The sequence below is a fragment of the Nematolebias whitei genome, chromosome 9 (genome assembly GCF_014905685.2).
Source record: "Nematolebias whitei isolate Nwh7 chromosome 9, NemWhi1, whole genome shotgun sequence".
Lineage (NCBI taxonomy): Eukaryota > Metazoa > Chordata > Actinopteri > Cyprinodontiformes > Rivulidae > Nematolebias > Nematolebias whitei.
The window spans coordinates 36,278,780-36,289,947 of record NC_056506.1 but is presented as its reverse complement, the minus strand read 5'-3'; the positions used below and the strand labels follow the sequence as shown (position 1 = coordinate 36,289,947).

The 11,168-nt window shown below is 39.8% G+C and overlaps 1 protein-coding gene across 1 annotated transcript in view; it reads left to right on the top strand.

The window, feature by feature from the left end:
• Window positions 1–537: 537 nt before the first annotated feature.
• LOC119414635 (rap guanine nucleotide exchange factor 4) overlaps window positions 538–11,168 on the top strand; it is a gene marked incomplete at its 5' end in the record, with an annotated part of 12,700 nt that continues 2,069 nt past the window's right edge. Inside the window, 22 exon segments of the mRNA XM_037681737.1 lie at window positions 538–610; window positions 870–925; window positions 2,459–2,565; window positions 2,721–2,842; window positions 3,204–3,387; window positions 3,825–3,909; window positions 5,221–5,281; window positions 5,617–5,693; window positions 6,142–6,288; window positions 6,502–6,596; window positions 6,961–7,046; window positions 7,371–7,449; window positions 7,873–8,023; window positions 8,113–8,201; window positions 8,289–8,316; window positions 8,435–8,510; window positions 8,813–8,959; window positions 9,047–9,144; window positions 10,141–10,266; window positions 10,376–10,554; window positions 10,660–10,750; window positions 10,836–10,886. Coding sequence (XP_037537665.1) covers window positions 586–610; window positions 870–925; window positions 2,459–2,565; window positions 2,721–2,842; window positions 3,204–3,387; window positions 3,825–3,909; window positions 5,221–5,281; window positions 5,617–5,693; window positions 6,142–6,288; window positions 6,502–6,596; window positions 6,961–7,046; window positions 7,371–7,449; window positions 7,873–8,023; window positions 8,113–8,201; window positions 8,289–8,316; window positions 8,435–8,510; window positions 8,813–8,959; window positions 9,047–9,144; window positions 10,141–10,266; window positions 10,376–10,554; window positions 10,660–10,750; window positions 10,836–10,886 — 2,160 coding nt within the window.

Genomic DNA, 11,168 nt, shown 5'->3' with positions numbered 1-11,168 from the left:
TATATACACACACAGTATATTGCCACAAACTGCTCACACACCTGTCCTCATATTTATTTATTTAAATCTCAGTTCAAATGGCTGTGTGTGAAATTACCCCAGCTTTGAAAGAAGAGGCCACAGGGAATTCTGGGATGGAATTATTTCCTTTCCTTTCATGACGGATGATCCAGCGCTGCCTTCACTAAAGCAGATAATAAATTAGGCACAGAAGCTCTTTGCAAGCAGCTCCTATTCTGATTGTATTGCTTAGAAACCACTGGGCATTCTGCTTTGTTAGGAACCTTCATAAGCATTTAAAACCTAATTTTCCAGATTCAGTAAGTCTCTTTGATGAAGATTTTACTCACGTTACAATTCTTTTCCATGCTGTACATTTTGACAAAAGCAAAAACTTTTAAAAGAAGTATTTTTTAAACATGATGACAGTAAGGATTTATTACATGATCATTTAGGAGGTGTTAAAAGTTGAAAAACTGGTGTGTGTGTGTGCGCGTGTGTGTGTGTGTGTGTGTGTGTGTGTGTGTTGCCTTGCAGAAGTATCGTCAGAGCCTGGCTGGACTGTTGGCCCCACCTTATGGCGCCATGGAGAGTGGATCCAACAATGACAGTTAGTAGATCCATGAAGGGTTTTGAAAACACACGTTGATGAATCAGTGGACTCGTGGGGAGTTCAAAGTCAACGTGAATAATCATTTTGAAGTTGTACAAAAGAAGTAAAAAAAAATTTAAACCCTATATTCTCTCAACATAAATCACTAGATTATGTACGCAAAATATCCACCCAAATATTTGGCATGAAAACTATGTGGAATGTGTTTTACTGTTTTGTTTTTAAAGCAGTCTACATTATGTTTTTCGCCCATCAGGACTCACAGACAAAGACAACATGAACTCAGACTCTGCAAACAAAGCGCATAACAAGGTAAGCACCCATCCAGATCCCAGGTTTGGTTTGTTTAGGGCTTTAAAATGAAAGAAGCAGCATACTGTCTCTAGAAAGACTTGAACTGTCTAGTGCAGGGGTCTGCAATCTGTGGGTCTGGGGCCACATGTGGCTCTTTGGTCCCGCTGCAGCAGCTTTGACCAAAACTAAAATAAAACCGAATGTTATTTAAATTATTGCCAACAATGAAAATGGCTAGTTTTAGCAGATTTCCTGTCATTTTCAAATATGTGAAGGATAGTACAAATACAAAGTGTAAAACACATGGACTACATCATGCTAGTAGTTTGTTAGCCACTTTACGTCGACTTCCAGTCTCACGGCGTAATCTTTCTCTCAAAACAACCATAATGTTCTGAAATATCTTTAAGACAAGTTGCTGAGAAGGAATATGTTGAGTAACTTTGATAACACTAAGCATAAAACACAAAAATCATAGTAAATGAAAGTATTTCTTTTTCTTTAAAAATGTAACTGAATATGCAACAAACTGGCCTAATGTTATACTGTCTTTAACTTTAAGTAGGACACGTTATTATTCAACCATTAAGAGAACTCACATCAGCCTGCAGAGTTCAGTGTTTTAATTTTTATAAAATTGTTAAAATTTTAATATTTTTTCTTTCTTTTCTTGAATCTGGTCTTTTTTTTTTTGTATAGAAATGTAAAAATATCAATAAATGTTAATAATAGTTAGACATTTTTTGTTTTATAATATCACCCCCACTGGACGGAAAAACCATCTACAACAAACTTGTAGTGGCCCATGGGCCACCAGTTGACAGTACAGTACACAGTTGTAGCAGGTTTTGCAGCTCCGAACATCGTAACTAGTAAGCAAAGTGGCAAAAATGGCTCTTTTTATCGCAAAGGTTGCAGACCCCTGGTCTAGTTCCTATATGTCTCTATTTGGACCTGTGGGAACTGGTAGGACCGGTCACTTCCTATCATACATGTGTGTGTCAGTAAATCAAGGTTTTTGAAGTTTTAAACGTTGCTCTGATTCAGATTGAATTTGAAAAGCTTCTGATACTTTAGTTTGCAATGTCATGACACATTACAGGTTTTTTGTGCTGCACGCTTTTGTTTGTTTTTTGAATGAATTTAGAAGTCTGTGTGTTTGCTGAGCAGAGACCACTGATGAGTCAGAGCGGGAACGTTCAGTAGTTATGTAAATCCTAGGTAATGCATGCGCATCGAAGAAAGATCCCATCTGCCCAATTAAGACACCTTCCTTTGGTGTTTTCAAAAAACAGCTGTGTGTGTATACATATCTGCCATTTTTCACCTTGTGTAAGTGCAGGTGTCGTCTGTAGTATCTGCTTTTATGAACTGTTTAATATGTATGGCACACCGTTTTATTGTAGCTTACTAGTGGTAAGGATCTGCTGGGCATACACTCGCAAGCCGTGCGTCAACAAACCCAAAGCTGTATAAATATGTTAGAACAATTTGTAAAAAGTGAGTTTTCATTGTTACAGTGAAGTTTGCTCTCTTCTTGTTTGGATTTAGATTCCCTCAGAGAAGCTGAGGAGAGCAGGAAAAGTTCTCCGCAATGCCATTCTGTCGAGAGCGCCGCACATGATCCGAGACAGGAAATATCACCTCAAAACATACAAGTACGTGAGTGACTGCAGCTACGGCTGACTTGATGTTAGCTGAAATATTTACATGGTAAACCTATCAATGGTTAGAGCGTATTCAAATACAGAGGGCATCATTGAAACTGAGCTACATTTACAGTTTGAGCCGTGTGCTTCCATGTGCGTTGCAGACAGTGCTGTGTAGGCACAGAGCTGGTGGACTGGTTGGTGATGCAGAGCGCTTGTGTGCTCACACGCTCCCATGCTGTTGGCATGTGGCAGGCACTACTAGAGGAAGGAGTGCTTAATCATGGTAATGAGAATTGTTATTTATTTTATTTTTATTCTGGATTATAGATGTAAAACATAGATTTAAATATCTAACAAGGTTGAATCAGGTGCTCTGGACAGATTCTTCTTCGTTGAAACGTTTCATCTTCAGACTGAATAAGTCTTTTGGATAAAAGATGAAACGTTTCAACAAAGAAGAATCTGTCCAGAGGACTTGACTCAACCTTGTTAGATTTATCTACCTGGATTATTGAGCATACATCAGGACATAGATTGCTATAGTTGTTGCTTTGAAAGAATCTGTCTCGAATGATGTTTCTGAGCTGATAAAACGGTGATTAGAAAACAATATTTGTTCACATTTGTGTTTGTCTGCTCGCCAGTGGACCAGGAGCTGGGTTTCCAGGACAAATACTTGTTCTACCGGTTTCTTGATGATGAGGAGGAGGACACACCGTTACCTAGTGAGGAAGAGAAGAGAGAGAGCGAGGAAGAGCTGCCAGAGACCATCCTCTTTCTGGCTCAGATTGGCCCCGACGCACTGCTGCGCATGATCCTCAGGAAATCGTCAGTAACAATCAGTTTGCTGAGCTTATATCTACTCTAAACCCCTCAGCTTCTGACCCACTCTTGTAGCAATTATATAAAAAAACCCCTAACCAATTATGTTTAAATTTAATTTGTTTTTGGTATCATCTCCAAACCCTCATTGGGCATGTCACAGCCCACTGTGAAACCCTGACTGCAAATTTTAGAAACTGCCTCATATGTAAAATTATATAACAATATGATAAAGATTGTATGGACAAATTTTTTCCACATAAAAAAAAAATCGTAAATTATTGCTGATAGTACAGCAATCAAGGTTGTAAGTAATTTTGACACCTCCCATTTTTGTTGCTCTTTATTTACATATTTAAACGTTAACCAACTGTATTCCAAAATAATATCCATGAAATTCAGAGTATTTGAAGTAAAACTTGTGTCAAATCTTGTGTCTGAAGGCCGGGTCAGAGGACGGGCGATGACTTAGAGATCATCTATGACGAGCTGCTTCACATCAAGGCCTTAGCTCACCTCTCCACCACTGTGAGTCAGACACGTCATTTCTTCTATCATTAAATGGGTTATTAATAAGATGAGTCATCATACTTCAGAATATTTTTTAGTGTTTGACACTTGAAGTGTATCTTCATTCTGTTCTGGTATATTTTAGCATGCGGATGGGGTTTTTAAGACTGCCCCAGCTTGAAAAGTGTTCTTGTTATTTATTGATATTGGAATACCGGTGTTCACAATATAAATACAGTAGTCCCTCGTTTATTGCAGGAGTTACATTCTGAACCCCCCTGCAATAAGTGAAACTCCGCGAAGTAGCAATGTTAAATTTATTTTAGAATTTATATATATATATTAAGGCTTTAGAAACCTTTCCATACTCTTTCAATGTTCTAAACTCTTCAAGCTACTAATTTTAACAACATACTTATATGTAGCTACTAAATTGAACTCACCAGCTCTGCAGAACAGCAGCGGATCAGTTCCGGTCCGACTTGGTTCAGTTTCGGCTGACCTACCCTGCCGGTTCTGGTCGGCTCTCTGGCTCGGGGTGGTGGCGGTGGGCTCCAGGGGGAGCGCCGGACCTTCGGCGGCACATGTCCCCCGCTCGGAAGTCCTCGTGGGCTGGCTACCAGCTTTCAGATTCACCGATGGGTCTGGAGGTCCAGTTCTGCTCCAGTTCTAGTCCGGTTCCTGGTGGGTTCTGTGCGGCTCTCCCTATCCGCTGGGCGCCTAAGTCACTGTAAAGGACCAAACTTTTTCAGATCAAAACAAAACGTTCCCTCTAGTATTTCAGCAGAAGCCAACAGGGCTTCTGGGCGAGGCCCTGTTGGCTTCTGGGAAATGTAGTTGTTATGAACGGGAATACAGTGTAGGCTTATTGAGAGAAAACTACAAAACGGCGGCGTCTGTCCAAACTATTTTATTTTTTGTTAACTTGTTACTAAATTCAGTACTGTCCCAATCATGTGAGTAATATTAGTTGACATTCATGTGTTGTGTACAATTTTTATTCTTGTGTTCAATCTTACTTTGAAAAACCGCAAAAGAGTGAATCCGCAAAAGTCGAACCATGAAGTAGCAAGGGACTACTGTATCTCTAAGGAGTCCATAAATTGCAGACACAAAGTGCAAAAAAACCCAAACATATTTATCATCAGATGGACCCCCTCCCTCTCCTCAAAATGTCTGCAGCACATGGAGGGTGTTGGAATTCTTGTAATAGATCATGTGGCTTCATTGCAACTGATATAGTCATTGCAATATTCTGCGATGTCATGGCACTGACCTGTTGTTCTAATTTTGTGCAGCTCTAGTTTGAAGCTGTGCTTTGTTTTGCAGGTAAAGCGGGAACTGGCAAGCGTGGTGATCTTTGAGTCGCATGCAAAAGCTGGAACTGTGTGTGAGTTCTCATCTATTCCTGACAGTTTCACACAAAAAAACAAGTTACCGTTAGTTAAATTGGCGCTGTTCTTCAGTTTAGTGCAGTCTTTCTTGAAACATTGAAACGCGTTTTAGAATAATTGAAGAACGTGTGGGTGTGTAAACAGAAAGCTTTTATAGTCATGCTGTCAGACACTGATATTTTCTGCTAGAACCATCTAAACTATAGGTTGATTTGATGTTGCAGAAAACCTAGTCATCATTTTCAGACCAGTTCTGGAGTTGATAATTTAATAATGTATATTCTATGTGCATGATTATTTTTAGTTGTTATTTTTTTTATATATTTTTCAGTGTTTAACCAAGGAGAGGAAGGCACATCTTGGTACATCATCCAGAAGGGCTCTGTTAATGTGGTTATTTATGGGAAGGTGAGTCCATGGGCCTGAATGCGCTCATAGTTTTTTTTATGGTTTTGACATGAGTGTTTCTATAGTTTTCTGCTTCATTTGAAGATATTCCAACTGTATGTAATGGATTAAAATGTGTAGCTCGTCATGTCTGCACTGAGCAGACGAGCTACAAAGTTCCCTGTAGGGATGGGGAAACACCAGCAGTGGAGTTTGGCAAGCTCTCCTCAGCTCATCATGACTCATCACAATGATTAACAGGCTGAAGGGACTGCATGCATACACAAAAGTCACACCACACAACTACAGTACAAACAAATGCACTCGGACTGGCACAAATGATTCAGCCCTGTCTGGTTTTCTTTAGGGCTTCTGATGACTTTCAAACTGTCTTTGAGTCTGAGCTAATTTAAATCTTAGTGGGCGCTCGTCTGCATGTGCATTCATGCGTTATGTGTGTGCACTTTAGGGTGTAGTCTGCACGCTTCACGAGGGCGATGACTTTGGGAAGTTAGCCTTGGTTACAGATTCACCTCGTGCTGCCTCCATCGTCCTGAGAGAGGACAACTGCCACTTCCTGCGTGTGGATAAGGAGGACTTCAACAGGATCCTCAGGGTGGGCTGAATGTTTAGAGTTTCTTTTAGTAGAAATATAAACACACTGACTTTAAAACTCATTTGGTTTCAACTGTTATATCTATCAAATAAACAAACACCTATCTGTTAGGGCAAAGTGATGCTGCCTCACTGCCTGGTTGTGATACATGTCTCCCTCTAGTGACAGAGAAGGTGTACTGCAGGGTAAACTTGACTGTGCTTGTGATTTTAGGATGTGGAAGCCAACACCGTGCGTTTGAAAGAGCATGAACAAGTTGTGCTGGTTTTAGAGAAGAGTCCTCGAGCATCCACACTGGGAAGCATTAAGTATGTGATTGTGTTTAATATTTATGATTCTTCTGCTGGTGTCAGTAGAAGAAATCATCTCCACATTCACTGTTAAAATGCTTTTACACATAGAGTTTGTTTGGGTTCATCATCAGGGATATTTGCATTTTTGCTTCTAACACATTCTAACCGTTATTTTTATTTTAAATGTTTGTTGTAAATATCTTACTGTTTGTAATTATACTATTTGCTTTTCTGGGACAAACCGTAAAACACAAGCTTCATCAACAAATGTAGATGTACAATAAAACGTGTACTTTTACATCACTTGTCATTTTCAACAAAGGCTTTTGTGTAACAGTTTTAAATGTGTCACTTTTTAACTTTTTTTTTTTTTTTTCAGATACACTGTGATATCAGGGACACCAGAGAAGATTCTTGATCACTTCCTGGAGACGATGAGACTGGACATTCATCACAACGAGCCAGGTAACGAGAGAAAACTAAAAAAAATAAAACAGTGTGGAAATGTTTGATGGTTTTAGTTTCATTAAATATGTTATTTAGTGTTGAATTATCCAAGTAACTGACACATTTCAGAAGACAGGATGGCAAAGTTAGTTTAAATTATGTTCAGTGGAACCTGCAGGTCTCTGTTTATAAACCAGATGTTTCACAGCCTATGTTCCTACTGTATTTTACTCTAACACCAATGGCACTGTTTTCTGGAATGGGTGGATTTGTACTCGTAAGGATTAGTGTTCTGTTTCTTTTATGACTTTTTCTTCTTGTGTTCTCTTTTCTCTCTCATAGACCCAGCAGTGGATGATTTTGTTCTCATGCACTATGTCTTCATGCCAAACAGCCAGCTCTGCCCTCTACTCATGGCACAATATCCTTTAATGTCTGCATTTGTAATGAGTTGTCATTTTTGATGCATTAAATGTTATTTTGTCAGTCACTCTAGTTGTGGGGAAGTTGCTTGAAACTTGCTCATTACAGCTCAGCTCTTCATTTTTCCTGAACTTTATTTATTATGAAATAGAAAATATTCTGATACTTCTGGTTGTTGCATTTAATAGATACTATACAACCACTGGTAAATATAGGAGTTGTAATAAAACACTCACAGACTGCATAAAATCAAGAGTTTTATAAGTTCTGATGATCATTTGTTTAAATTTGTGCAGTGATTGTTAAAGTTTGAGCACAAGGACTGAAACTGACATCTTAAGAAGTCACCACCCTTTTGTTTTTAAACCATCAGACGTATAAAATCTATAAGCTCTTATTCATCTTTGACCAAAGTATGTACCTACCATGCAGCGTCTCCTCCAGGCTCTGAACAGGAGAGGTTGGAGTACACTCTCAACAGTAAAAGGAGGACCCTCATTCTGGCCTTGCGCTGGGCAAACACACACACATACCTGCTACAGGAGGAACCCGCGGCACTCTCTTTCCTGGAGGTGAACTTGGCCAAGACTTCAGTGGGAGTCACACAACCTGCACAGAAGTTCTGCCTGGTCTGAGCGGTTCTTCCTGTCTGTCTCTGCAGGAGCTGTATGGCAGCGCGTCTAATGATTCTCGCACACTGCGAGGTCTAAAGGACTTGATTCCTGACTTGGAGAAAATGGTGAAATTACAGTAAGTGTCACTTTCTCCATCTACAGGTCTCAGCGTGATGCTTTAAGTACAACTCACATTTATTGCGTCACTTCTGTCTTTTTGTAGCTCAGAGGAAGTCAAATCAATCAAAAAGGTGCGTGTACTGGATATATTTTTTAGATCTCTGTGTTTTATTCAACAGAAATGTACTGTCTGTAACATGCATGTGACTTCTGCATCATAGTGATCTGAGTATTGTTACAATTTAACAGAAGACCCTGATACGGCAGTTCAGCAATGGAGAGGAAAGGCTGCAGAAGAAACAACCCATAAGGAACCAAGACGACAGTAAGTTGTTTGCATGAAAGCAATTATAGTCTTGAACTTGATCATTTGACTCCAACTACTTTACAGATTGCTGTGGGAATAGTAACGATATTCCTTAAGTCAAATTATGTTGTAAGTAAAATCCACTGCAGGGTTGATTAAAACGATATTGTTTTAATATTTATGTTCGAGGCACTTGATCTGGTTTAGTCAGAAAGATACAACAGAAACAATAATGTGGAAAGCTTTTGTTTTTTAGTTTTTTATTTGTACGTCACAGATCAGAGGCTGTCACGTTTGACATCTGTATTTCCTGTGTGCAGTCCTCTTGAAGGTGTACTGCAGTGATCACACCTACACGACAATCAGGGTTGCAGTGGCAGCAACTGGGAGGGAAGTGATCAGCGCTGTGAGCGACAAACTCGGCACCACTGACGAGCTCCTGCTGGTTCACCTTAGCTCTGCTGCTGGTAAGAATGCTAAAATACTAAAGACTCTCACAGCGTAGCCTTCATTTCCACACCATCAGAGCTCACACGCTCCCATTTCTGTTCCAGATAAACAAATCCTGAAGCCCAACGACGTCTCGGTGTTTTCTACGTTAAGCATCAATGGGAGATTGTTTACTTGTCCGCGAGACCAGCTCAATAATGTGGTAAGAGATAGAGCTTCTTAATGTGAAGCTAAATTACCGTAATTGCTTGTCTATAGAGCACACCTGGATATAAGCACATAAAAACGTGCTTGTGTCTATGCCAAAGGTGTTCCTGTTATAACATGATAGGCAGCACACAGTATACCGAAGATGTACAGCTCTTGTTGTAGATCAAGAATCAACCACCAGATGGCGTGTTATAGGCTTTATCTTACTGATCAACACACAGAGTGAACCCCACAGGTTCACTCTAACTGTGCATGCAGGGGAATCCCCCATCCCGTTCTCTTCTCCCCTCCCTGTTTCATTGAGTTGACTGTGACCTGTTCGGTTCTTTCATTGGCCATATTTTTTTTAATCTTTATTTATACAGGTAGTCTCATTAATGCACATCTCTCGGGGGTTGGTCCTTGTGAATCAGTAACTACCTCATTTGTTCATTATGGTTGAATGCTGGTCACATGGCCTCAGAGAAGGCTTATGGGTAAAATATATGTTCATTGTTAATCATTTCATTTAGCTGTTTTGCATTGTTATTTTAGTGATTACTAGTCTGTTCTTAGCTTAGTTTATGTGTTAGTTTGTGTTAGGTCATTCAGTCGAGTAAACACGAGTGAGAGAGCTAATTGTCATGAAGACCTGTGGGGTTCACTTTGTCTGTGTGTGTAACGAGGACTCACCCCCTGAAGAGTGGTGTGTTGGGCCCGTTTTGGCAGCAGTTAGCTCGTTAAAAAAAGGAACTAGCCACAGCATTGTATAAACCCGAGACCGGCAATTACAGTATTGAATAATGCGTTATATGACTACATTATAATAAAATCTAAACAAAGAAACTAAAACCAACAAATATTGCCTTTAAGCCGTGTGACTGAATACAGTTTAATATTTCAAATCAATAAATTGGTTGTTTACAGGTGTGTTAATTTAAAGATTCTGGACCTTTGTTATTGCTTTGGCTGTGTCTGTAAATGTATCCATCCATCGTGTGTGTTTCAGACTCCTCTTCCAGATCAGGAGGGTCCCTCTGCAGGCTCCATGTCAACTTTTGAGTTAATGAGCTCCAAAGATCTGGCTTATCAGATGACCATGTTTGACTGGGAACTCTTCAGTTGTGTGCACGAGGTACTGTAATGCAACTATGAGCTGAATCATCCGCGGTGGCAGAATCTGTTCCCTGGATTGAGTCGAGGCTAGCTCACCCTGTGTGTTTACTCTTTTCCTTTTTTCACAGCACGAGCTGCTCTATCACACGTTTGGCCGCCAGAGTTTCAAAAGAACCACGGCTAATCTGGACCTGTTCCTGAGGAGGTTCAACCAGGTCCAGCTGTGGGTGGTTACTGAAGTCTGCCTCTGCACTCAGCTCAGCAAGAGAGTGCAGCTCCTCAAGAAATTCATTAAGATAGCAGCACAGTGAGCACAACCTGCTTTATAAGATCAAATGTCTTTACACACCAAACAGCTGAACACTTTAATTCAAGTATTTACTGTATTTTTTTACTTTATCTTTGTGTATAGCTGTCGAGAATTCAAGAACCTGAATTCCTTCTTTGCCATCATTATGGGGATGAGCAACCCTGCTGTCAGCAGACTGAGCCAAACATGGGAGGTAGACTACAGAATAATCTACACTCTATCTGTCAAAGTTCTCTCATCGTCACTGACGTCCCGGTTGTTTTCTTTTTCACTGGCAGAAACTTCCCACCAAGTTTAAGAAGTTTTACGCTGAGTTTGAGAGCATGATGGTGAGTTTTACTTTGACTCGTTGCGAATGACATCTTAAAGCAGCTATGAAGAGTTTTGATCGCTCAGTTTATTAAACATGTCTGTGTCAAACAATACTGAATTATTTAGTGTAATTACAGAAGCAATGAGATCCTAATGTGATGTCAGAGAGTTAAAATAAAGCTTTTAGTAGAAAATAGTTTAGTTTAATTTCATTATTGTGTTTCACATTAATGTATAAGTTCATCCAACCAAACATCCATCCAACCACTATCCAACAAACATAATAAATATCCAACCAT